Consider the following 21,325-nt stretch of genomic DNA (forward strand, 5'->3'; position numbering starts at 1 on the left):
GCTGTTAGGACAGTGTGGTGGCAGAGGGTCTAGTTGATGTCACCAGAGGGCGCTAGCGGATCGCCAAGTCACCATCATCATGAGGGGGAGCAGCGGCGGGACGATGGGAGAAGGGCAATAAAGGTTGGTGGCATGGCGCCCGTGTGTTTGGGAGCTGTGCAGGTGTGTCACCACTGAGGCGTGACAGAGCATCAGGAAAAAAAGTGGAGACATCCATATGCCTCCCGACCTGCAATGGTCGCCTGTGGTGTCGACCACAGCGTGCAGACGCACTCAGCCATCCCCAAAATCACAGAAGCAGAGGAGATGGCTGCGTGGATGACACAACCCACGTCACCTGGGACTCCCAGGTGGCATGTGGACATTACGCAAGTGGCTACCAATCAGCCAACACCTGTCTCTCAATCTCAGGCTACAACCAAGGCCCGAGCTCTCACTACTCAGGAAGCCTCCCACAAGAAGAAGCTCAGACGGGAAGAAGCCTGGGGACGAGTGCACACCTCAGCCCCTTGGGTGCACCACAACCTGAGCAGGGGGAGATTACCTGCAGCCGTCCCACCAGGATGCTGGCCACATCAGGCGAGTCCAGGTACTGCCGGTACACCTCCCGCTGGTGGTCCGTCAGCCGGCAGAACAGCACCTGCACCCGGCCATATAGTACTATATTCAGGAGGAGCACCAAGGACAGCACCGGTTATACAGCATTGTATAAATTTGCAGAGTACGATAGCAGTCTTCTTGATGACAAAGTAATAATATATAAACATCATACACACAACTCAAGGACAGTAATCCCAAATTATGAATTTTGGTTTAGAGGTTATACAAAAATTGTCCTCGCTCAACCTGTCTAGCACACCTGGGAGGTTATGACACAAGGATTGATCCATGCAGTCAGCTCTTGGTGTTGGGGTAAACCAGACTTCTCTGTGCCTTGGGTCCCAGCAGCTGCTGTTTCCTTTCAGGTGTGCACGCAAAATGAAGGGATGATCGGGGTGTTCGAAGTGAGATTTATAATATAACAGAAGCCTATAAGTATATAACGAAAATAGTGGAAGAATATAAAACTCAGTCAATATATTTCTGGATGGTACATTTACAATGCCTCGCGCAGCTTTTTCCTGAAGTAAGTGTACCTTGCAAAGATTTGCTATGCCCGTTCTGCCCCAAACTATAGCACAATATTGAAAATGAGAAAGGACTAATGCACTATAAAGCACTATCTTTACTCTTACTGGAAGAATGTGTCTAAACCGTGCAAGTATGCCACAGCTAAAGTGACCTTCGAACGAACGCAGTCTACACAAGTATTCCACGTTAAATTGTTAGAAAAGGTAACTCCCAGTGTTTTTATTCACTCAACAAGCTCTACAGGTTGCTTATTGATTAAGACTTCAATAGGTCTTGATAGCTTTTTTTCCCTGAGGGTGGTACACTACAGTTTCAGTCTTCACTGGACTTATTCAATTTGCTTCTACCCATAAACTAAGTAGACCAACAACATTGCTTGTTTGTTTTTCAACACCTGCTTCTGTAGAACCAGCGACAAAGAAATGATGTGTCATCAGCATAGGACACAATATGAGGGCTGTTCAAGCTGTAGAAGATATCAATTGTGTAAATTAAGAATAATAATGGTCCAAGTATGCTTTCTTGGGGAACTCCAGATGTAATAGAGAGAGAAGAAGTTGCCTTATTTACATGTGGGTACTGAGCTCTGTGTGACAAACAGGATTCCATTAAAGTTAGCGCAATGCTACCTAGGTAGCGCAGTGCCCGATACCTATTTAATTTAAGAAAGTAGAATATTATCATTAATGAGATCAAACTCCTTGGTAAAAGCAATATAAATGCCCACGGTGAGTTTATTTTCTCTGAGTGCCCTTATTATAACTTCTTGCCATGCTGAAAATTAAAATGTAAGTCATTGTAGCCAAATTATGAGGTCAGTCGAAAATGTATTATTTTCTCAATGCCCTTAGAAAGTACAAGCAATATGGAAATCGGTCGACAGTTATTAAATAGTTTTTATCTCCATGCTTAAATATTGGGATTATTGAGGAGAATCTGCATTTCCTTAGGGAAAACCACAGTGGATAAGATGAGGTTGTAAATATGGGTAATAACAGGGCACAAAGTATCAAGAACACATTTTACGGGCAAAATCTGTCAGATCGTTCAGGTCCTGCGACTTGCTATTCTTGATATTAAGTAAAACCTTCACAGACTTCAGCTTCATCAGATGGGGCTAAAACAAGGGACTGCTTGCTATGATTCCCTTGTACATACTGAGCATAGTTTTGGCAGACACTCCCAATGTGTTCGCTGTGTTTAGTTTGCTCAGTAAAGAAGCAGTTAAAAGCATCTGAAGAAGCATGACAGTCGGGATGCAGCAATGAGTTCAGTTTGTGCCAAACTATATCCAGACACCGCCATGTGCATCATGGAACATGGTCATTAAGTAGGCATCTTCAGCCTGCTCAAGTTTAGACGCAAGTTTATTTCCACAGGCCTCAAACTTTGCAAATATTGTTATATCTTTCGTTTCTACGAATCTGGCAAATAATGCATTTTTATGCGCAATCATTATCAGCAGTTCTCTGGTTAAGCAGTGTTTTCACGCTTTTTTCGGCTTCTTTACTCGTACTACTGGAAGATGGTACATCTTTCTGAATATGCTTATAAATTGAGAATAAGCGGTGTTACTATCACTCAGTTTGTAGAGTGCTTGTTTTTCAATTGCGCAGCGGAAGGACTCAAGGGGAGAAGGGTTAATCAGTGGACTGTAAGTAGGGGCTGATGTCTTCCATTTGACTGAAAAGGGCCAATCCACAAATAAAAAAAAAACACCCAGGTGGTCACTGATGCCACTATAGATAGTTTCAGCGAATACTGTGTCAGTGTTAACACTCCTAATAAAAACATCTCGTAGAGTAGAGCTTTGTCCTGTGCTGTGTGCTGGATGAGTGACTGCACTGGGTAGTGTCCACATGCAGGAAGAGCAGGGCTAGGTTCCATCTGGTCAGGCGTATGCACAAGCCTGTTCACACTAAGGTCTCCGTGAAATCACAGACTCCCGCATACTTTTCTGGGGACCAGCCCTGCAGGCCAGACTATCCGACTCTCCGAATCAACGGGGGTGGAAATGAGGAGCCTTCCCTGGGGCAGCGACGTGCCAGTCGGCCTCCGAAGCAGTGCAAGCAGGACCATCCTCTACTCATTCCCCATGACGCCTGCAAGCAGGGGGCCAACTGTGGAATGCCTAACGGGACACAAACTGTACAGCACTTGCGTGGTGTTAATTTCGCTGCACTGGAAGCAGCGGGACGAGCCCACATGCTGCTGAAGGCCAAAGGCGCAGAAAGGAAGAAACAGGCAGGTGGCGCTGCAGCAAGTGATGTACTCGTGCTTTCATTCCTATCACATCCACTCTGTGCTCGTAACTGTGTGCAGTCCATTTCATGCACTGCAGGCAGCACTGCCAGAGCTAGCATGCCTGTCCATGCAGGCCAGGCCCAAACAGTAGTGTGCCCCCGACAACCACAGTGGTTGCGACAGATCCCACGCTCCGTGAATGGCCGTCTCCTGACCACTGCTCTTGCTGCATTTCAGTCATCCAACTCATCGAGACTTAGAGAACTAAGAGTGACTTTGGCGGCCTGACACATGGCTGGTAGGGCAAATCACCCCGACGCCATCCGTGCCTCAAGACCACTGCACACTCAGTGAAATTTATAGCCAGAGGGCTCGAGTTGTGAGCATCGCACAGCTTCAACCATAGTTTTCAGTGCTGCCACTTTGTTTCATGGCAGCCCTTGTTTTACGTCCCAACACCTAAGGAGGCTTCAAGAAGGACGAATGAGATGGTTCTGCAGTGTTGCCTGCTATGTATGAAACTATGGTTTAGCAAGATGTTGAACTGGGCTAGTTGGTAAATATTCATGGTGACAACAGAGCGCAAAAAGACAAGGAACCAGAGTAAGAAAGACAGGCGCTGTTTATTTATTTTTTTTTTTGACTCTCAACTAAAGGCTTTATTTGCTAAAACCTTCTTGTACGAAGAAAACAGGCAGAAAGATACGCCACAAAGCACACAAAAACCAAAACTAAAAACTGAAAACACCTTTGAAAATGCGCACGACCATCAGTTTCCTTAATTGATAAGGAGATGTATTTTCTTCATAATGCTTGACTGTCGTGCGCATGTTCAAAGGTGTTTTCAGTTTTTAGTTTTGGTTTTTGTGTGCTTTGTGGCGTATCTTTCTGCCTGTTTTCTTCGTACAAGAAGGTTTTAGCAAATAAAGCCTTTACTTGAGAGTCAAAAAAAAAAAAAAACCGCGCTTGTCCTGTGTCTTTCTCACTCTGGTCCCTCGTCTTTTGCGCTGTGTTGTCACCATGTACGAAATGGCTTCTGTCAAGCGACTGCAGGAGTGCCGACATGCTGCCTGTTCCGCTGTCTTCCCATTTCTGAGAGTGAGACACTTTCTACGGTGCTGGCTGCCTCTGCCGGCCTCTGTCAGGGCCACATGGCTCCTGGTGTGTGTGGCAGGCTGGCAGTCGACTGGTGCAACAAGTGCAAGATGCTGAAACTCACAGGAGCTGTCTGGAAATGCCGTGGCCACAAGCTCAGGAGAACGAAAAATTTCAGAATTCGCAACTACTGAGGCGGGAGAAACACTTATATTAGACTGTAGATGAACTGCAGATTGGGCTAGTTGGTATGGACTCATAATGACGGTTCAACAGCGCAAACACACACAGACCAAGAAGGAGACATGGTGTGCGTGTGTCTTGTCCCCTTCTTGGTCTGTGTGTGTTTGCGCTGTTGAACCATCATTACTTATGATAACTAAAGCGCGATGTCAATGCAACTAAACAGCAAGCACTATTTGCAAACTATTTCAAATTTTGAATATTCAAACACCTCTACCAAAATCACAAAAGCCGTAATAGACAAAAAAAAAAAAGTGTTTTTGCCTCGTGTTTGGCCAAATTAATGCCTCTGGTGCCACATGGAGCAGAAAACTGCGTCTGTCAGATGTTTCAGGGGAATCCCCCTAGGTGGTGAACCCCGGACCAGGATGAATTTTTGTTTAACTGCGAAGTTTATGAGAAAGCTGTATAAGCTTTCCTTTGTAGCCGTGTGGCTGCGCTTGGGTGCACGTCAATGAGTAATTAATCCCTTATTACAAAATTGTGTTAATATTAAAATGGCGCAACTGGCACAACTGTCCCACCCCTGCACTCCTCACTGGCCAAAATCACAGCGACAACACTAGTATATTCTACAGACTTGACGACAGTGGTAGTAAAAACACCACCATGGAAGTCCACATCGCAACCTTCATTCTTATGACTCCATGTACTGCATACTTTCGGACATCAAGAAGGAATGCCACGTGATAGCCATGTTCGTTGCAGGGTTACTTGAACACACCTCAAAAACACTACACAAACGTAATTTTATTGCACGTTGTCTCCTCTAAAATGATGCGTTTACATTACAATGCATGGATCACGCGTGGTGTTCATCTACAACCACTAAATAATTTATACAGTAGAACCCTTCTATAGTGAAGTGACTCGGACCAGCACAGATCTCTACTATATCAGGGCCTTTACTACTATATCAATTCTTGGTGATGGCATGGTCCTGAGGATGCTCTCTGGTAATGATTTGGCTACTTACTAAACACAGTGTTGGTTTATGAAAGAACCCTTCACTAATACCCTCCATCGTGCTCTTATTGTCCCTTCATGCAATAACTATTTATTTTCACTCATCACATTTCAAGTTATCGCATTTTTTATTTTGTTTACGTCTTGAGAAAGTACCGCATTTGCACTTATACAATGCGGCTATGAATTTACCGCGAGTTTGATTTCAGGCGAAAGCAAAAGCTTTGCGTGAACACGATGTGATTTCCTGCAGCTTCAGCATTGTTCAAGGCTCTTTCTTTCTTGAACACAGCGCAAGACACAAAGCACAAGCACCGTCCTCTGTCCGTTGCGCTGTCTTGTTGCACCAACTAGCTCTCCTCTCCGTGCTATTACTGTTTAAGGCGTGGCCACACCTTCGTTTCTTGCTGCCGCTCCCCTCAGCTCCCCCGTGCTTCGCCCTTTTCCTCCCTTCCCTGCACCGCCTGGCATTTCTGCTGCCCTTGTTTCCTCAGCGATCCGTGGCTCCTCCTTTCTGCATGCCTTTTTCCGTGCGTGCCATCTGCTTTGCCACAGGGCCCCAAGGACTCTCAGTAGTTGGCTTCTCCTCACATCTTCCGACCTTGGTCATGAAGCTATCTCAAAGAGCACCGTTTTATCGTCTTTGGTATGCGTTTACCTCCGAACATCAACCTCATGTGTGCCACATTGTCATCACTCTGCAGGAGATATCCAGGTATGTCGCCTTCATCAGTTTAATAGTCCTTTAACATTCTCAAACGATGGTGACAACTAAGTTAAGGTTATGTCTGCCTGGACAGCCAACTTGAAAGCAGTGTTGGAAGCAGTTGTGCCAATCTTTACCAGGATGGTGCAAGGGTGCCGCCACTGCACATCATCATCACAATCATCATCATCAGCCTGACTATGCCCACTGCAGGGCAAAGCCCAATGTCCCTCCAATTAACCCTGTCCTTCGCCAATTGCGGCCACCCCATCCCCGCAAACTTCTTAATCTCATCCGGCCACCTAACTTTCTGCTGCCTCCTGCTACGTTCGCCTCCTCTTGGAATCCACTCCGTTACCCTTGAGGACCAGCGGTTATCTTGCCTTCACATTGCATGCCCTGCCCAGGCCCACTTCTTCCTCTTGATTTCCACCAGGATGTCAGGTGTCTGTACTGGGTCCCTTCCTTTTCTTGCTCTATATAAACGACATTGCTGATAATCTTTCTGTGCATATTAAATTGTATGCAGATGACTGTGCGCTCTACAAAACTATTAATACTGTTCAGGGCCAAATAGTATTAAATAACAAGTTTTCAAAAGTCACAGCATGTTGGGAGGAGTGGCAGATGGCAGTTAACTTTGAAATGAGACAGTCTTCATGAGAATCACCCAGAAGAAAAGTCCCCTTTTGTTCCTGTACAGCACTTACGGCATCACTCTTTCCGAAGTAATGCATTACAACTACCTCGATCTATGGATCACGAATAATCTGTCATGGACAAAACACATCGACACTGTCACAGCTAACACTCTCCGGAAACTGTTTCTCCTCAGAAGATCTTAAAAAATCAGCAACACCAACTGTACGATCACTTGCATATAACACCATAATCCGCCCAGTAATTGAATATTGGGACCCTTAACTGCATCGAACATCAACAAACTGGAACGCCTTCAACAGAAAGCAGCAAGGATCATATTCAATAAATATGGTCGTGTTTCCATCACTGAATTGGTTCGACAATGTGGCTTTCCGTCAATGAGTGACAGATATCGCATATGTAAGTTAACATTCTTTTTTCAGTTACTAGCAGGACATTACACTATTAACACCTCTGGCATCTTTACTTTTCGACAGGTTATAAAACAAGACAACGACATGACAGGACTATATTGCCCCTAAACTCAAGAAACAATTCTTTTAAGTACTGTTACTTCCCACGAACTATAATTGATTACCCCACGTTTGTTCCCTCACCCACTCCGCCCTCTTCTGATCTCTTAACGTTACACCCATCATTTTCCTTTCCATAGCTCGCTGCATCGACCTTAACTTAAGCTGAACCCTCTTTGTTAGCCTCCACGTATCTGCCCTATAGGTGAGTAGCCGTAAGATACAGCTCTTGTACACTTTTCTCTTGAGGGATATTGGCAAACTGCAATTCATGATCTGAGAGAAGCTGCGGTATGTGCTCCACCCCATTCCTTATTCTTCCAGTTGTTTCCGTCTCATGATCCAGATCTGCGGTCACTACCTGCACTAAGTAGACATATTCTCTTACTACTTCCAGCACCTGGCTACCAACTGCGAACTGCTGTTCCCTTGCAAGGCTATTGAGCATTGCTTTGGTTTTCTGCATGTTAATTCTTAGCCCCACCGTTCTGCTCTGCCTGTCTAACTCAGTGATCATGCCTTGCAGTTCGTGTCCTGAGTGACTTGGCAAGGCAGTGTCATCAGCCAATCGCAGATTGCCTACAGGCGCTCTCCCTTAACTCTCATCCCCATCACACTGAGTGCCATCCCCTGACCCTGATGATGATGGACAGTCCCCACCTGCTCGCTCTTCTGGGGCAGCTGCAGGTGAGAGCGGACGTCCTCCTTCATGCGCCGCAGCAGGTAGGGACGGATGAGGTCCCGCAGGGCAGAGGCACACCGGTACGCCGTCTGCACCTGCACAATGGAGACACTCCCGCACTGGCACCACTGCACGACGGCACTGGCAGAGCAGCGAAGCGATGCTGCTATTTGACACCTGCAGCTAGTATGTGCCTGGCTTAATAGAGCTCACAAACAAACAAACAATAAAAATACAACACATTCCAATACTGAGCAAACTGATGACAAAAGAATCATGAAAGCAAGAAAGACGCAAAAAAGGTTAATTCAACAAAAGTCGTGACAGAGCACTTTCAAAAGAAGATTGTGGAGCTACGACAACTTCTCCTGGCAATTTATTCCAATCATGCACTGTTCTGGGGGAAAAAAAATGAGTTTTTAAAGACATTTATACGGCACTGGTATTCTTGAACATTTAAAGAATGATCTAAACAGGAGGATATATAGCTGGGAGCTTTCATGTATGAATCTTTAGACAAGCCTGTTGCGCCTATAAAAATATTGTAAAATAGCTTAACTCTATGGTATATGCGTCTGTCTTGCAGTAAAAGCCAGCCCAAATTTTTGCACATCTGAGGGGAGCTTTTGGTGAAATCATAGTTTGCGGACACAAACCTTGCTGCTCGTTTTTGAATTCGCTCAAGTTCACTGATAAGTGTTTTTGCTGCAGGGTCCCAAGTCGCACAACCATATTCTAAGATGGGACGCACGTTTGTCAAGTACGGCGTCTCCTTCAGATCAGCAGGTGCCTGCTTGAAATTGCGTTTTAAAAAGTTTAACAACCGCCTATGGTGGTGCTACAGTAGTAAGGGGTCAAATGTCAAAATTGCCGTCCAGAGAAGACTGGTGAACCTTTCCGAATGCACACAACACAACCCTTGCAGAGAAAAAGCTTGGACCCTCTTGAATCTATGCTAGTGAGCACAAGCCTTCACACAGTAAACTTTTAGAGTTATTGCGCATAAAAACAGTGTCCTGCGCGTAGGACACTACTCATATATGGGTTGACCTCATCCGCCCACCCAACTTTCTGCCGCTCACCCCTGCTATGCTTGCCTTTTCTTTGAATCCACTCCGTTACCCTTAGGGACCAGCGGTTACCTGGCCTTCGCATTGCATGCCCTGCCCAAGTTGTTATGTTGTTAGTGGCTGTTTGCTGGTAATGAAAAAATAATAAAATATGAAGGAACAGATGTTGGCAGCATCTGCCATCTGCAGCCCCTGAGTTGTGGCTAGCGAGAGCGTGAGGGCAGGGAGAGGGAAAGAAAGGGAGGAGCGATGGAAGAAAAGACAGGGGCAGGGTGGCAATACGTACAGATACAGGATATTAAAGTAAAGATAAATGTGGGTGCTGCCCACCCCACAAGGTGGCTGAGAGAAGGAACCCAGGCCCATTTCGTCCTCTTCATTTTGACCAGGACGCCATTAATCCTCGCCAGCCACTGTTCCGCTCTCTCAGCACTGCACCTACCACTTTCCTTTTCTCCAGGCCTAAATTCACTGCCGCTGTGACGGCTGTTGCTACAATTGCACTTTGCAATTGCCGTTAGTCTAACAATGAGAGGTCAGATTCCCAGCATACGGCACTGGGACCTCTTTCGGTACGATTAATCAGGGTGAGTGGATGGATGGCAGGCAGGCAGGGACTTGCCTGCACCTCGGAGGCGTTGGCGTATCCCCCCTGGGTGATGGGGACGGCAAACTCCTGCAGGAACACGGGCAGGGTGCCCAGCTTTCCCGGGAAGACAAAGTCCAGCAGGGACCAGAGCTCCCGCAGGCTGTTCTGGATGGGGGAGCCCGACAGGATCAGCCGGTGGGGGGTGCCGAACTGCTGGGCACAACAACAGGCAGGGCTAGCACAGGAGGATAAGCTAGACAAGGCCACATATCGAAGCACACTGCAGTGATCTCAGGCAGGGCTGCACCAGAACATCCACTTCCCCCCATGGTGGCCACAGAGTCTGCTTTCGGTCTTCATGTCACAGCTACTTCCCACCAGATGGCACAGAAAAAAAAAAAAAAAAGAGTCCCATGATTGCTTAAAACAGCGCAAAAGACAAGGACACGGAAAGAAAAGACACACACAGCGCTCTGTGTGTGTCTTTTCTTTCCGTGTCCTTGTCTTTTGCGCTGTTTTAAGCAATCATGGTTCACCAACTAGACTGCACGTCTACCCTTGTAAGAATCCCATGCTTTAGATCCAGCTGTCTCACCAATAAATGTGCCTTTTTTCTGCTGGACAAACACAGAAGGGTTAAAGGATCGATTCCAACTCAGGTGAAGTGTCAGAGGATGCACAACACCAAAGTGACTCTGGGGTGCATCAAGCAGTTATAGCAATTCTTCCCATCAGGGTGCGCTCATCTCAATACCTAGTTGTTCAAACATGAAAAAAAGACTCAACATGTACAACCGCACGTGCATTTACGCCCTCTCATGATGTCACCAATTCCCTGGGTACCACAAAAACCCCACGCAAAATTGTAAACATCATGAAATGGACCATTTACATCCCTCTGAAAAGACTCGAAACATTTCCCCCTGTCTTATCACACAAGATACAACGCTTCTCTTTGAGGAGCCAGCAGTCAGTGCTAAAATGTAGATCACATCTGCCACTTTCATCACCAGACTGCTTCCGATCACTGCTACAGTGATCGCCGAATGAAAATGAGGAGAACTTTCTACTCCGACTTCTTCGAGCCTCCGAGACATGGCCCACAGAGGCAATGTATACGAGCGCTGGAATTCCAGAGCAATGGCTGCCCCCTTTTTTGGACCTTGTTCGCATTCTGCCATACAATGTGTACAGTGGAACCTCAACAATGCAGAACTGCATGGGAGATTGAAAACTTGATCAAACAAAAAAAAAAATCAGGCCAGAGGAAAGCCTCTCATAAATGGCGGGGCTCCACGGGTTGGCGCCCACGTGGTTCCAAATTCATACCATCCTTGGATGTTGCCTGCTACTCAAACTTAGGCAGTTGGTGGAGCTGATCTGCACCAGGTCCCGAATAAGGAAGCAGCAAAGTGTAGTGGGAAAATGTCAGGCCCCAAGAAGGGACTGAGCGAGGTGAGCATACCAGAGGCCAAATGCCCCGACTGCTCTGCTCTCAGGCCACCAACCAGTGGCCCACTGATTAGAGGCAAAATGACTCTTAACTGTAATGCAGCAGGGCAGACTGGTGGGCCTGTTGGTATGGCATGTCCAGGGAGAAAACCAGCCAAAAAAAGAGACGAGCACACCAGCCGATGTCCTGTGTCGTACTCTTCTTGTGTTTTCGTCTTTTTTGGCTGGTTTTTCTCCCTGGACACAATTATATGCAGGCCCCTGCAGAGTGCATACTGCCGGATACAGTCCCAACACTGGCTACAGTCGCTATGGTCGGACAAAGCAGGGAGTGGCAGATAAAAGGGGACAATCCCTTCCCCCTCTCTCCATTGTGGCACTGCTCCCTGCATTGTCATGCTAGGGAGAATAGGCCGACGCCATTGGCTGGAAGGGGGTCCTTTGACGGGGAAAAGCCGCTGCCTTCTTAAGGGGGGACGAGGGTCTTAAAACTGACCTTTTTATTTATAGCTCGAATCTCATGAAATTTTGCACATAGATGTGTTTTTCTCTTCTGATTCCAAAAATGTAGTCATAATTAAGCTGCTGGTCTTGGATCATCATTCATTTATTGGAGTTTAACGTCCCGAAGCAACTCAGACTATGAGGGACGCCTTAGTGAAGGGCTCCGGAAATTTCGACCCCCTGGGGTTCTTCAACGTGCACTGACATCGCACAGCACACGGGCCTCTAGAATTTCGCCTCCAAAGAAATTCCAGCCGCCGCGGCCGGGATCGAACCTGCGTCTTTCGTGTCAGCAGCCAAGCACCGTAACCACAGAGGCACTGCAGCAGGGCAGTGGTCTTATATCAAAAGTTATCTTGAATTCTAGAGTGTAATTAGGTAGTTTCTTATGCAGCTTTAGTGAACTTCCTCAGTGGATATTGTTGCTTTTAATTACATGGTTTGATAGCCAGAAAATTCCCATACCCAATGACATTCTTACTTTTTTTGTTTAGGCCATGTGTAAATAGCAATTTATAATTAGCTTAACGAGTTGCAGCATCAATGCCTGCGACCTTTTACTCTCGACACTGTATATCAGGATACCATGCCTTTAGAGAAAAACAAAGGATGTCATCGGGTATGGGAACCCTCGGCTACGTTTTTAAAAAATGGTATATTTATTTCTTTTTTTTTTTTAACTAGTGTGTGGGTGCTTTTATGTCAAAAAAGCGGAAGGTGTCATTGCGTATGTTCCAGGAAACCAGCGTGAGGAGGACTACGGGGAGAGCAATTTTGAGAATTTTTGTCCATCTGCTCCGTCGTCTGCTCATGCGGCCCGCCGTGTGCATGCCAGCTGCTGCCGGACGTCACATGATGTTTTCATCCGCGGTCCGTTCTGTCATGTGGATCCCATGGACCCCACATGGGCTGCATCTATAGATAATCACAGATGAAAGCTAGCATTGATGTTTCACGTCAACAGTTGAGTAAATGCCATTCAATTTCTACCGATGCTCCGAAATGAAAAAAGAACGACTAAATTCAGTACAGAAATATATTTCAAATGGATGTATTTCAGTCACATCGATCATAGTCGCGTCGCACCTGCTTCCGAGATGTTGTGGCAGTCTCGCCGTTTGAACTTGTGGTTCCTCATCTGGAGAAAAAGCTGCTATCCTGAATCAGATTGGTTATTTTACTTAGTACCGCAAAGGACTGTCACCACTAGAAGGCGGCCACAATAAAATGACAGCATGCAGGTGAACACCTCCGAGCAAACTGAATGAACCGAGAGCAGTAGCACCCCCAGCAATGAACCAAGTGAAGAAGCACCAATCAAAATAAAAATTGGCTCCTGTGCACCCCCACAAGAGTAGGTGCGTGCGAACGAATCAAAACTACACAAACGCCACATGGTGACAAATCAATATTCGAACGAGGCCAATGGTAAGCAACCCTTATTATCAAAGACTTGTTTTCTAAGGAGAGTTGAAATCTGGGTTAGTTGGTACATAATTATGAAAAAACCAGCCAAAAAGACGGGGACAAAGGAGAGATGAGGCACACACAACGACTGGACTAACAACTGTGATTTATTGAAAAACAGCCAGTCTCCCAGGAAACACAACAGAGCATGCGCAGCTCAACAGCAACGCACACCCAGCACAAAGGACCGCGATGCTTGCGAGATAGTCAAGGCAGCAGTGTCAATGGGACAGGTAACCTATTTCTTTCTGCATCAACGTGATAGACGCCGTGCTAATACAGTTATCTCCTTGATTACTTATGTGAAATGCTTCGAGGATTTCGCGCTCAACCTTACCCTTGCCTCTACCGAGAAAAGTGACATTGGAAAGCAACGGGTAGCACCCGCAATGGCGAGGCCAGTTTGCTCTGTCTAATTTCTGCTCCTGCTGCCCACCACCTTGCTTCCTGCCTCTTTCCCATCTGCTTGTCGACTTGTTCTACAGACACAGCCTTCCCCCTCCTTTTCTCTCAAGATGGACGGCGTTCCTCTGCTGGGCAAGTCCGCACGTCGCTATGTGGAGGCCTTGTGTGCGCCACAGGTGGTGCAGGCTCAGTCTGGCCAATGGGCAATGACATGAGAACACAGGTGCAGGAGACACACGGGAGGGCCTGAAGGCAACACAGAAGACCATCCAGTTACTGAGCTCAGTAAAAACCAATTATGTACATGCCTGGCTCTTTCAGGGTACGCTTACATTTGTCCAGCAGCGAAACAGTGAGAGAAAATTGGACTCGTGTCCCATGGCGTCCTTGCCGAAAAATGTACCAGTTGCACTGTTTCCAAGTGAAGCCTCTGAGATCCACAACCACAAATCGGTGCGACTATCACCTCCAGGACCAACCGGCGATGTCAATGCCATTTCATTTGTTGGCACACTCTAGCTTATGAAAGCTCTGCTTCCAGTGACAGTGGTCTTTCAACAATTATAATGTGGTCCCCTGTCGATGCAGGCAACACTATGCAATAAAGTTGCGGTGGTTGGCCTGGGATGTTAAAGGATGCCACTTTACAAACATCCTCCAGCTAGGGTTTCTTAAATTTTGTTTTCTGGTTTATGGTTAACAGGGATTTAACCTCCATTCGGGCTATGAGGAACGCCGTAGTGGAGGGCTCTGGAAATTTCGACGTGCACTGTCATCGCGCAATACAGGGGCCAATAGAATTTTGACTCCATCGAAATGCGACTGCCGCGGCCAGATCAAACCCACATCTTTTGGGTCAGCATCTAAGCGCCATAATCACTGAGCCATCATGGCACCTACACATGCTTTGTAGAAACTGAGTTACCTGTAGTAAAAATGTGAATCCCAGTCTGTTCGCACCTTTCCCCCTTCTTTTTCCTTTTTCTGGCCTCACCCACTTGGCCCCACCGCTGGGCTACCAACGGGGGGGGGATGTGGCGTACCCGTTGGAACAATGTGGCCGACTAGCCATGGTAGCCGCATGACGTCTGAAAGAATCTAACCAGTAGCAATAGCCATTTCTTAACCGAAGGGGCGTGAATTTTAAACTGCCACCGGAAAGGTCTTACCAACTTTGCAGAAGTGCACTGCTTCACTCAGATGTTCCTGGCAACACAGTCCAGTGATTCAGTGAGTTTGTTTATTACGCTTAAAATGCTTTAATCACATCCAAGATTGCAAAGTACTGTTTTCCTACGCTGGGCATTAAGGGATCGACAGCAATGACCTAGCTACCAGCTTGCCCACAACACCAACGATACCCCGGCCCAAGCCCTTGAAAGATGGTGGGAGACTCCCCCTACACTGCACCATCAACAAGATCTACCTCCAGCTCTGTCTACACAAGTGCCTCTATCCACACCCCCTTACCCATCACCATCATCATCTGCCTGACTATGCTCACTGCAGGGCGAAGGCCTCTCCCACGTCTCCCCAATTGACCCTGTCCTTCTTTGCCAGTTGCAGCCACCCTATCCCCACAAACTTCTTAAAATCTCATCCGCCCTCCTAACTTTCTGCCGCTCACCCCTGCTTACGCTTGCCTTCTCTTGGAATCCACTCTCTTAACCCTACCTCATCTTTACGTGCCCTGCCCAAGCCCATTTCTTCCTATTCATTTTGACTAGGGTGTCATCACCCCGCGTTTGTTCCCTCACCCACTGCGCCTGCTCCCTGTCTCTTGATGTTATCCCTCACAGCTGCCCAAATGACACTCCACATGAGTCCACCCTCTGCTGCCTCTTGACTGGCCTGCCCCAGTGTCTTTTCTGCTGCCCGGCTGCTCAGGAGTCGGGTTTCCGTCATCCCCTGCCTTCACTGGCTGGGGGCTACAGGGGCAAAAAACAACCGCGTCGAGGAGTCGCCCCGGCGGTCGACAATGCTCGATTCTCAGTTGAATGGAAGTCGATTACCACTGCCCCTACTGCTGCACAACACGGCAGCAAAGTTGCCAACAAGGCCCCAGAATGATGCCCCTGTTTAAAAATAAGCGCCCAGAAGATGGGCTTGTCCGCAGCTGAGAGTACCTGCTTGCAGGCCAGGGTGGTCTGGGCGTCGGGGTTGCGGATCTTGTGCCCCTCGTCCAGGATGACATAGTGCCAGTGGTGCCTGTGCAGGGGCCCCGACAGCTTGGCCACACAGGCATACGAGGTGACCAGCACCCCACTCTCCCGCACCACCTGCTTCACCAGGGACTCCTGGGGGGAGGAGGGGGGGGGGGGGGGGGACAGTCATGTCACCCTTCAGCAACTGTGCCATTGCGTTTGCCACAGCCACAGACTGCCAACATGGCACAGCCAGCCAAGGTCAACGCAGGACACCCCATGCTAGTCCTGGAATGCTTGGCTCCACAGGTTAATGCTACCCATGAAAGCACAATGAATACACTGGACACAGCCCGGGCATTAAGTGGGTACAAAACTAGCAGTAAATTGCTATAATAAAATTCTACCAGTTGCCGTGTGAAGAGCCACATGGTGTCGTTCTATTGACAAGGTGGGGCCTAAGAGAGCAAGGGGAGGGTAGCACAAATATCTGTCCGTATGTGGGAGGGTTAAGGAATGGATAAACGGAAGAAAACGATGGCTTCACAGCTGACAGACACGCCTACAGAGAGACACAACAAACAGCCAGGCAGCACTGTGCCTTTGGCACTGATCTGTGGCAAGATTTAAAACAGTGAGGTGGAGGAGAAAAAACTCTCATTCAACTGTAGCGCCCCTGGCTCGGCTCGCAGGCCATGGCACGCGGCGCCAGACAAGCAGGAGGAAGTAGGGCTAGGCCGCCAGAGAATGTGGTGCTCACATCGGGTGTGGATGCGTTCTCTGCTGGAGTTCGTGATTTGCTGGTATAGTGCCCGATACAATAATGTGCTTTGCATTTGTGTTGGGCATGGTCTTGTCACATTGTTCTCTGTTTCGTTGCAGCAATATTTTCGTAAATGTTTGCTCGTTGCGTACAGGTCAGTTCCATTTTTTTGAAATGTCAGAACTTGGCACCAACTGGATGGTGCTTGTGTTTTGTTTGTTGTGTTCCACCTTCGTAATCTGTACTGCCCTTGTGTCACTCCTATCTTGGTCGAGACCGGACTGATAGTATCTCTAATAAACAAATAAATAAATTAAAAAAACAGTTTGAACCTCAATGCTGTCAGAGCTGGTTCTTCCTCGCCTTAGCTCCGACATAACGAACAATGGATCGATATAGTTGGTCACCACCCTGTTTGGGCAGTCCAGGGCTCCCTTGGCCACCCCTATCCTGTGTGCCCACTCCATCAGCCACCCTGTGAGTCTGCTGTAAGAGCAGCCCCCCAAGGTGGTTGGTGAGTCAGGGCATCCCAACAGGCAGTGCTAGAGGGTGGGCACCAGTCAACATATTGTGTGGTATCCAATGGGCATTGGCGAAGCTGCAAGAATGCAGACACTTCTACAGACTTCATTCTTCCCCCCCCTTTTCTGGCTTCCACCTGGACTTCGCCTGCTGCCCTGACCGAACACCCTGCCCTCATGCCCCAGACCGATGCTGTTGCCCACACTGATGAACCAGGGGCCGAATTATGGAAGGATCAAATCACAAACATGTCCCAAACGGATCAATTAGCCCCGCTCCCACGGGTCGGGCGTGACCAGCGGCCATGTTGCTTTTTGCGTCACAGGCGCATTACGTCACGGACGTGGCAGAAGTGATGACGTTGCACACCTAATTGTGCAGGCACAAACTGACCGTGTTTTTTGCAATCGCCTCGACGCTGTCAATTTCACTGCTGCGTTTGTGACAGAAAATAGCGGCGGCGTATGCAGCGAAGAGGCGGCTCCACCAGCACAAGCAACCACGAAGGAGGGCACACAAAGACGTATTTGACTTGCTGGACGACGCCTCTTCCAACTGCAGAAGCGGACCGTGGAGTTGCTGTGCGACAAAGTCGCCGATGAACTGGGAGGGGTGTGTGTGTGTGAGTGCGCTGTCTGTGCAGCAGCAGATGCTATGTGGTTCCTTGCCAACGGCGGCTTTCAAGCTGCCATTGGTAACAAGGCACACATCGGCATCACACTGCCGACAGTGAGCAAATGCGTACGGCACATGCCGGAGGCAGTCTGCAAAGTTGCTGCGCAGAAGGGATGGGTTCTCGCAATCATTTCTGCGCCACAGCTATTGATAAACAAAACCTGCTTCTGCTGGCAAATAACTTTATCTTTCCCCGCCAATCGCACTTCGCGGTCATCTTCCGTTTCCCAAGGGAAAAGAAACAGACAACCACACATCACATACTGCAACACTTCCCCCTTTGACACTTCTGGCATCGATCGTAAGCACCGAACAACACAGACTTCAGCAAGCTGTCTTTCAATCAAGACACAGGCCACCTGACTGACTGGGATTCCACACGGATACTGGAAAGGAAAAAACTGTTATCTACCCACCCACTGAAGGAATCATTGCACACCCAAATGACAAGCGAAGTGATGAACAGGACGCGGAGAAATCTACCCGAGATGTGCATGCGCTTTGTACGCAACACCTTAACTTCATAAGCAACGGCCCATCTCGTTTCATTTCCATTGTGAACAGGGCACCCGTAGTGGTGCCAAAACGTCAATGTGTTTATGTTTTGTATCTTTTTCTTTTCCTCTCTGACCTCGGCGAGTGCTGTTTTCTTCAATAAGCTGTCTTTGTTGATTTCGTAGCAAGCACTCCTTGCAAGTTTGCTCGGCAGACCCGTAGCCTTCATTGCCTTCGTTAATGTTTTTCTGCGCACTTAGTTAAACACGGCGTTCGACCCGGTTCAACCTATCCTTAAAATGCCTATTAATAAAGAAAAAGCACATGTTTCGTCACTGCAAGAAACCTAACAGTGACAGAGCAAAGTCAGCCTACCAGACTGCCACAGTGGAGCATAAACATGCCCTCGTCTGTGCCAAACACTGCAAAACACAACTATCTTCATACAACCCTTCGTTCTTTACTTACTACTTCAAACCCACGCAAGTTTGGAGCGTTATCGGCATGCATGAATCTAAAGTAGTTCGAATTTTTTGTCCCAGACAGACAGTGCTGCACCTTACTAAATAACACATTTTCATCATCCTTTTTACATGGTGCACCGGTAACCTTCCCTATTATTTCTGCACATGACTTCTTAAGGACAGACCCTGTTCTTATCGACTGGGCAGGCATTTCTAAACTCATTAGTTGCGAAAATTTCGTCAGCTGGTACCAACGGCATTGACGACAAATTTCTGAAAAGCACCAAGACTTACTCATCCATATGTCTTTTCACAGTCACTGCAGAGCGCCACATTGCCCGACGACTGGCAGGTGGGGAACGTGCATAAACCTGGAGGCGTCCATAGCCCCCACAGACCAATCTCATTCACGTCAATTTTATGCAAGCTGCTTGAACACATAATATATTCTAGCCTTCTGTCTCACCTTGAATCTCACTGCTTCTTTACACCTAATCAGCATGGTTTTCGCAAACACCATTCCTGCGAAAAAACTCAACTGCTCGCTTTTAGCAATGATTTGTTTTCCATTCTGGATTCTTCACCATTCATGGATTGCATTTCTATCGATTTCGCGAAGGCGTCTGATGCTGTGTCACATCAACTACTACTTTCCAAGCTTAGCAAACTAAATCTTGATACTAACCTTATGAAATGGATTGAGTGTTTTTTGCAAGACTGTACCCAGTACACTACAATTCATGACTGTGACACCTGTACGTCCGCAATGTCTGGTGCTCCTCAAGGCTCCGTACTACCCTAGGCCTTCTACTTTTCCTCAATTATATTAACGACCTCTCTGATTCCAATGACTCACAAATTAACTTTACGCTGATGACTGTGTCATCAGCGTAAACAAATATCTACCTCTTCTGATACAGCCACTCTACAATCTGATCTTGATAACAAAACTAAATGTTGGTAAGTGCAAAGCAATGAGAAGCAGTCTTCATGCATGCATTTCGTAAATAACTCTCCTTTCATTTCTGCCTCTGATTATAAGTACTATCTGGGTGTATATATTTCCACCAACCTATCATGGAAAACGCACATTGAACATATTGCTATTAATGCTAACCGAACACTTGGTTTTCTTTGCCATAATTTTTCCCTCGCTCCTGTGTCCCTAAAACTACTTCTACACAAGGCTCTTGTCCGCCCGAAACTAGAGCATGCTTGCTTTGTCTGGGATCCCCAAACCAAATCTCTTATACATGCATTCGAATCCATCCAAAATCGTTCTACTCGTTTTACACTTCCTAATAACTCACGTTCAGCCAGCGTAATGCTTATGAAGAACACACTGATCTTCCACATCTTTCCTTATGCCGCGATATTTTTCGTTTATGTCTTTCTCCGCAAATATATTTCACCGAAGAAAACCCAAAACAATCGCTTCTTCTTATCCCTATGTATTTTTCATCCTGCATGGACCACTGATTCAAAGTTGGCGTTCCAAGCTGCAGGATTCACCTTTGTTCCGATTCATTTGTTCCAAACACTGGCATGAACTGAAAGCACCTTGCCGCCTCCGTTGTGTGCCTCACCTTTAAGTCTGTCGCGTATAATCATCTTAACTAATCTGCTTACTACACATGTATTTTTGTTAGTCACCGTTTTCTCTCTGTAATGCTGATCAGCCCTGAGAGTAAATAAATGAAATGAAATGAAATCGTTTGGACGCAAAGCACACAGAAAATGACTAAGAAGGGAAAACACATGGACAAGCGCTAACTTCAAACTGAATTTTATTCGAAATATTGTCAAAATATGTAGGAACATGAAAGAGAGGAAGAAAGTCATCATCACCATCATCATCATCAGCCTGACTATGCCCACTGCAGGGCAAAGGCCTCTCCCATGTCTCTCTCCAATTGACCCTGTCTTTCTTTGCCAGTTGTGGCCACCCTACATCCCTGCAAAATTTCTTAATCTCATCCATCCACCTAACTTCCTGCCGCCCCCTGCTACGCTTGCCTTCTCTTGGAATCCACTCCGTTACCCTTAACGGCCAGCGGTTATCTTGCCTTCGCATTACATGCCCTGCCCAAGCCCCTATTTCTTCCTCTTGATCTCGACCAGGATGTCATTAACCCGCGTTTGTTCCCTCACCCACTCCGCCCACTTCCGATCATTCTCCTTTCCGCAGCTCGCTGCGTTGTCGTTAATTTAAGCTGAACCCTCTTTGTTGGCCTCCACGTTTCTGCCCCATAGGTGAGCACCGGTAGGATACAGCTGTAGTATACTTTTCTCTTGAGGGATATTGGTAAAGTAGAAAAAAAAAAAAAGAAATGACTTGGGACACAAAACCAAGGCCAAGTCAACACGCAGTTAGGGCACAGATGCTGAGCCTCTTTTTGCGAAAGTGTGACTGATGGCAGTACGCTTAATGCAGTCACTGCCCTCTGCCTCCTGCTCTCTCTCACGTGCTCTGCACAGGGTGGCTGCCACACCTCTCAAAGCACAACGGCCACTGTTGACACGCTCTCACAGC

General features: G+C 47.3%; 1 protein-coding gene across 1 annotated transcript in view; it reads right to left on the reverse strand.

Annotated features, from left to right (window-relative positions):
- LOC149345836 (DNA excision repair protein ERCC-6-like) overlaps positions 1-21,325 on the reverse strand; it is a 109,439-nt gene that overhangs the window by 35,632 nt on the left and 52,482 nt on the right. The window contains exons 10-13 of the mRNA XM_089586241.1: positions 15,856-16,026; positions 9,935-10,111; positions 8,221-8,337; positions 545-640 (exon numbers count right to left, since the gene is read on the reverse strand). Of these exons, the coding sequence (XP_089442367.1) occupies positions 545-640; positions 8,221-8,337; positions 9,935-10,111; positions 15,856-16,026 (561 nt within the window). The remainder of the gene's footprint in view (positions 1-544; positions 641-8,220; positions 8,338-9,934; positions 10,112-15,855; positions 16,027-21,325) is intronic.

This window comes from Amblyomma mixtum, chromosome 4 (genome assembly GCF_055824585.1).
Source record: "Amblyomma mixtum isolate Tamu chromosome 4, ASM5582458v1, whole genome shotgun sequence".
Lineage (NCBI taxonomy): Eukaryota > Metazoa > Arthropoda > Arachnida > Ixodida > Ixodidae > Amblyomma > Amblyomma mixtum.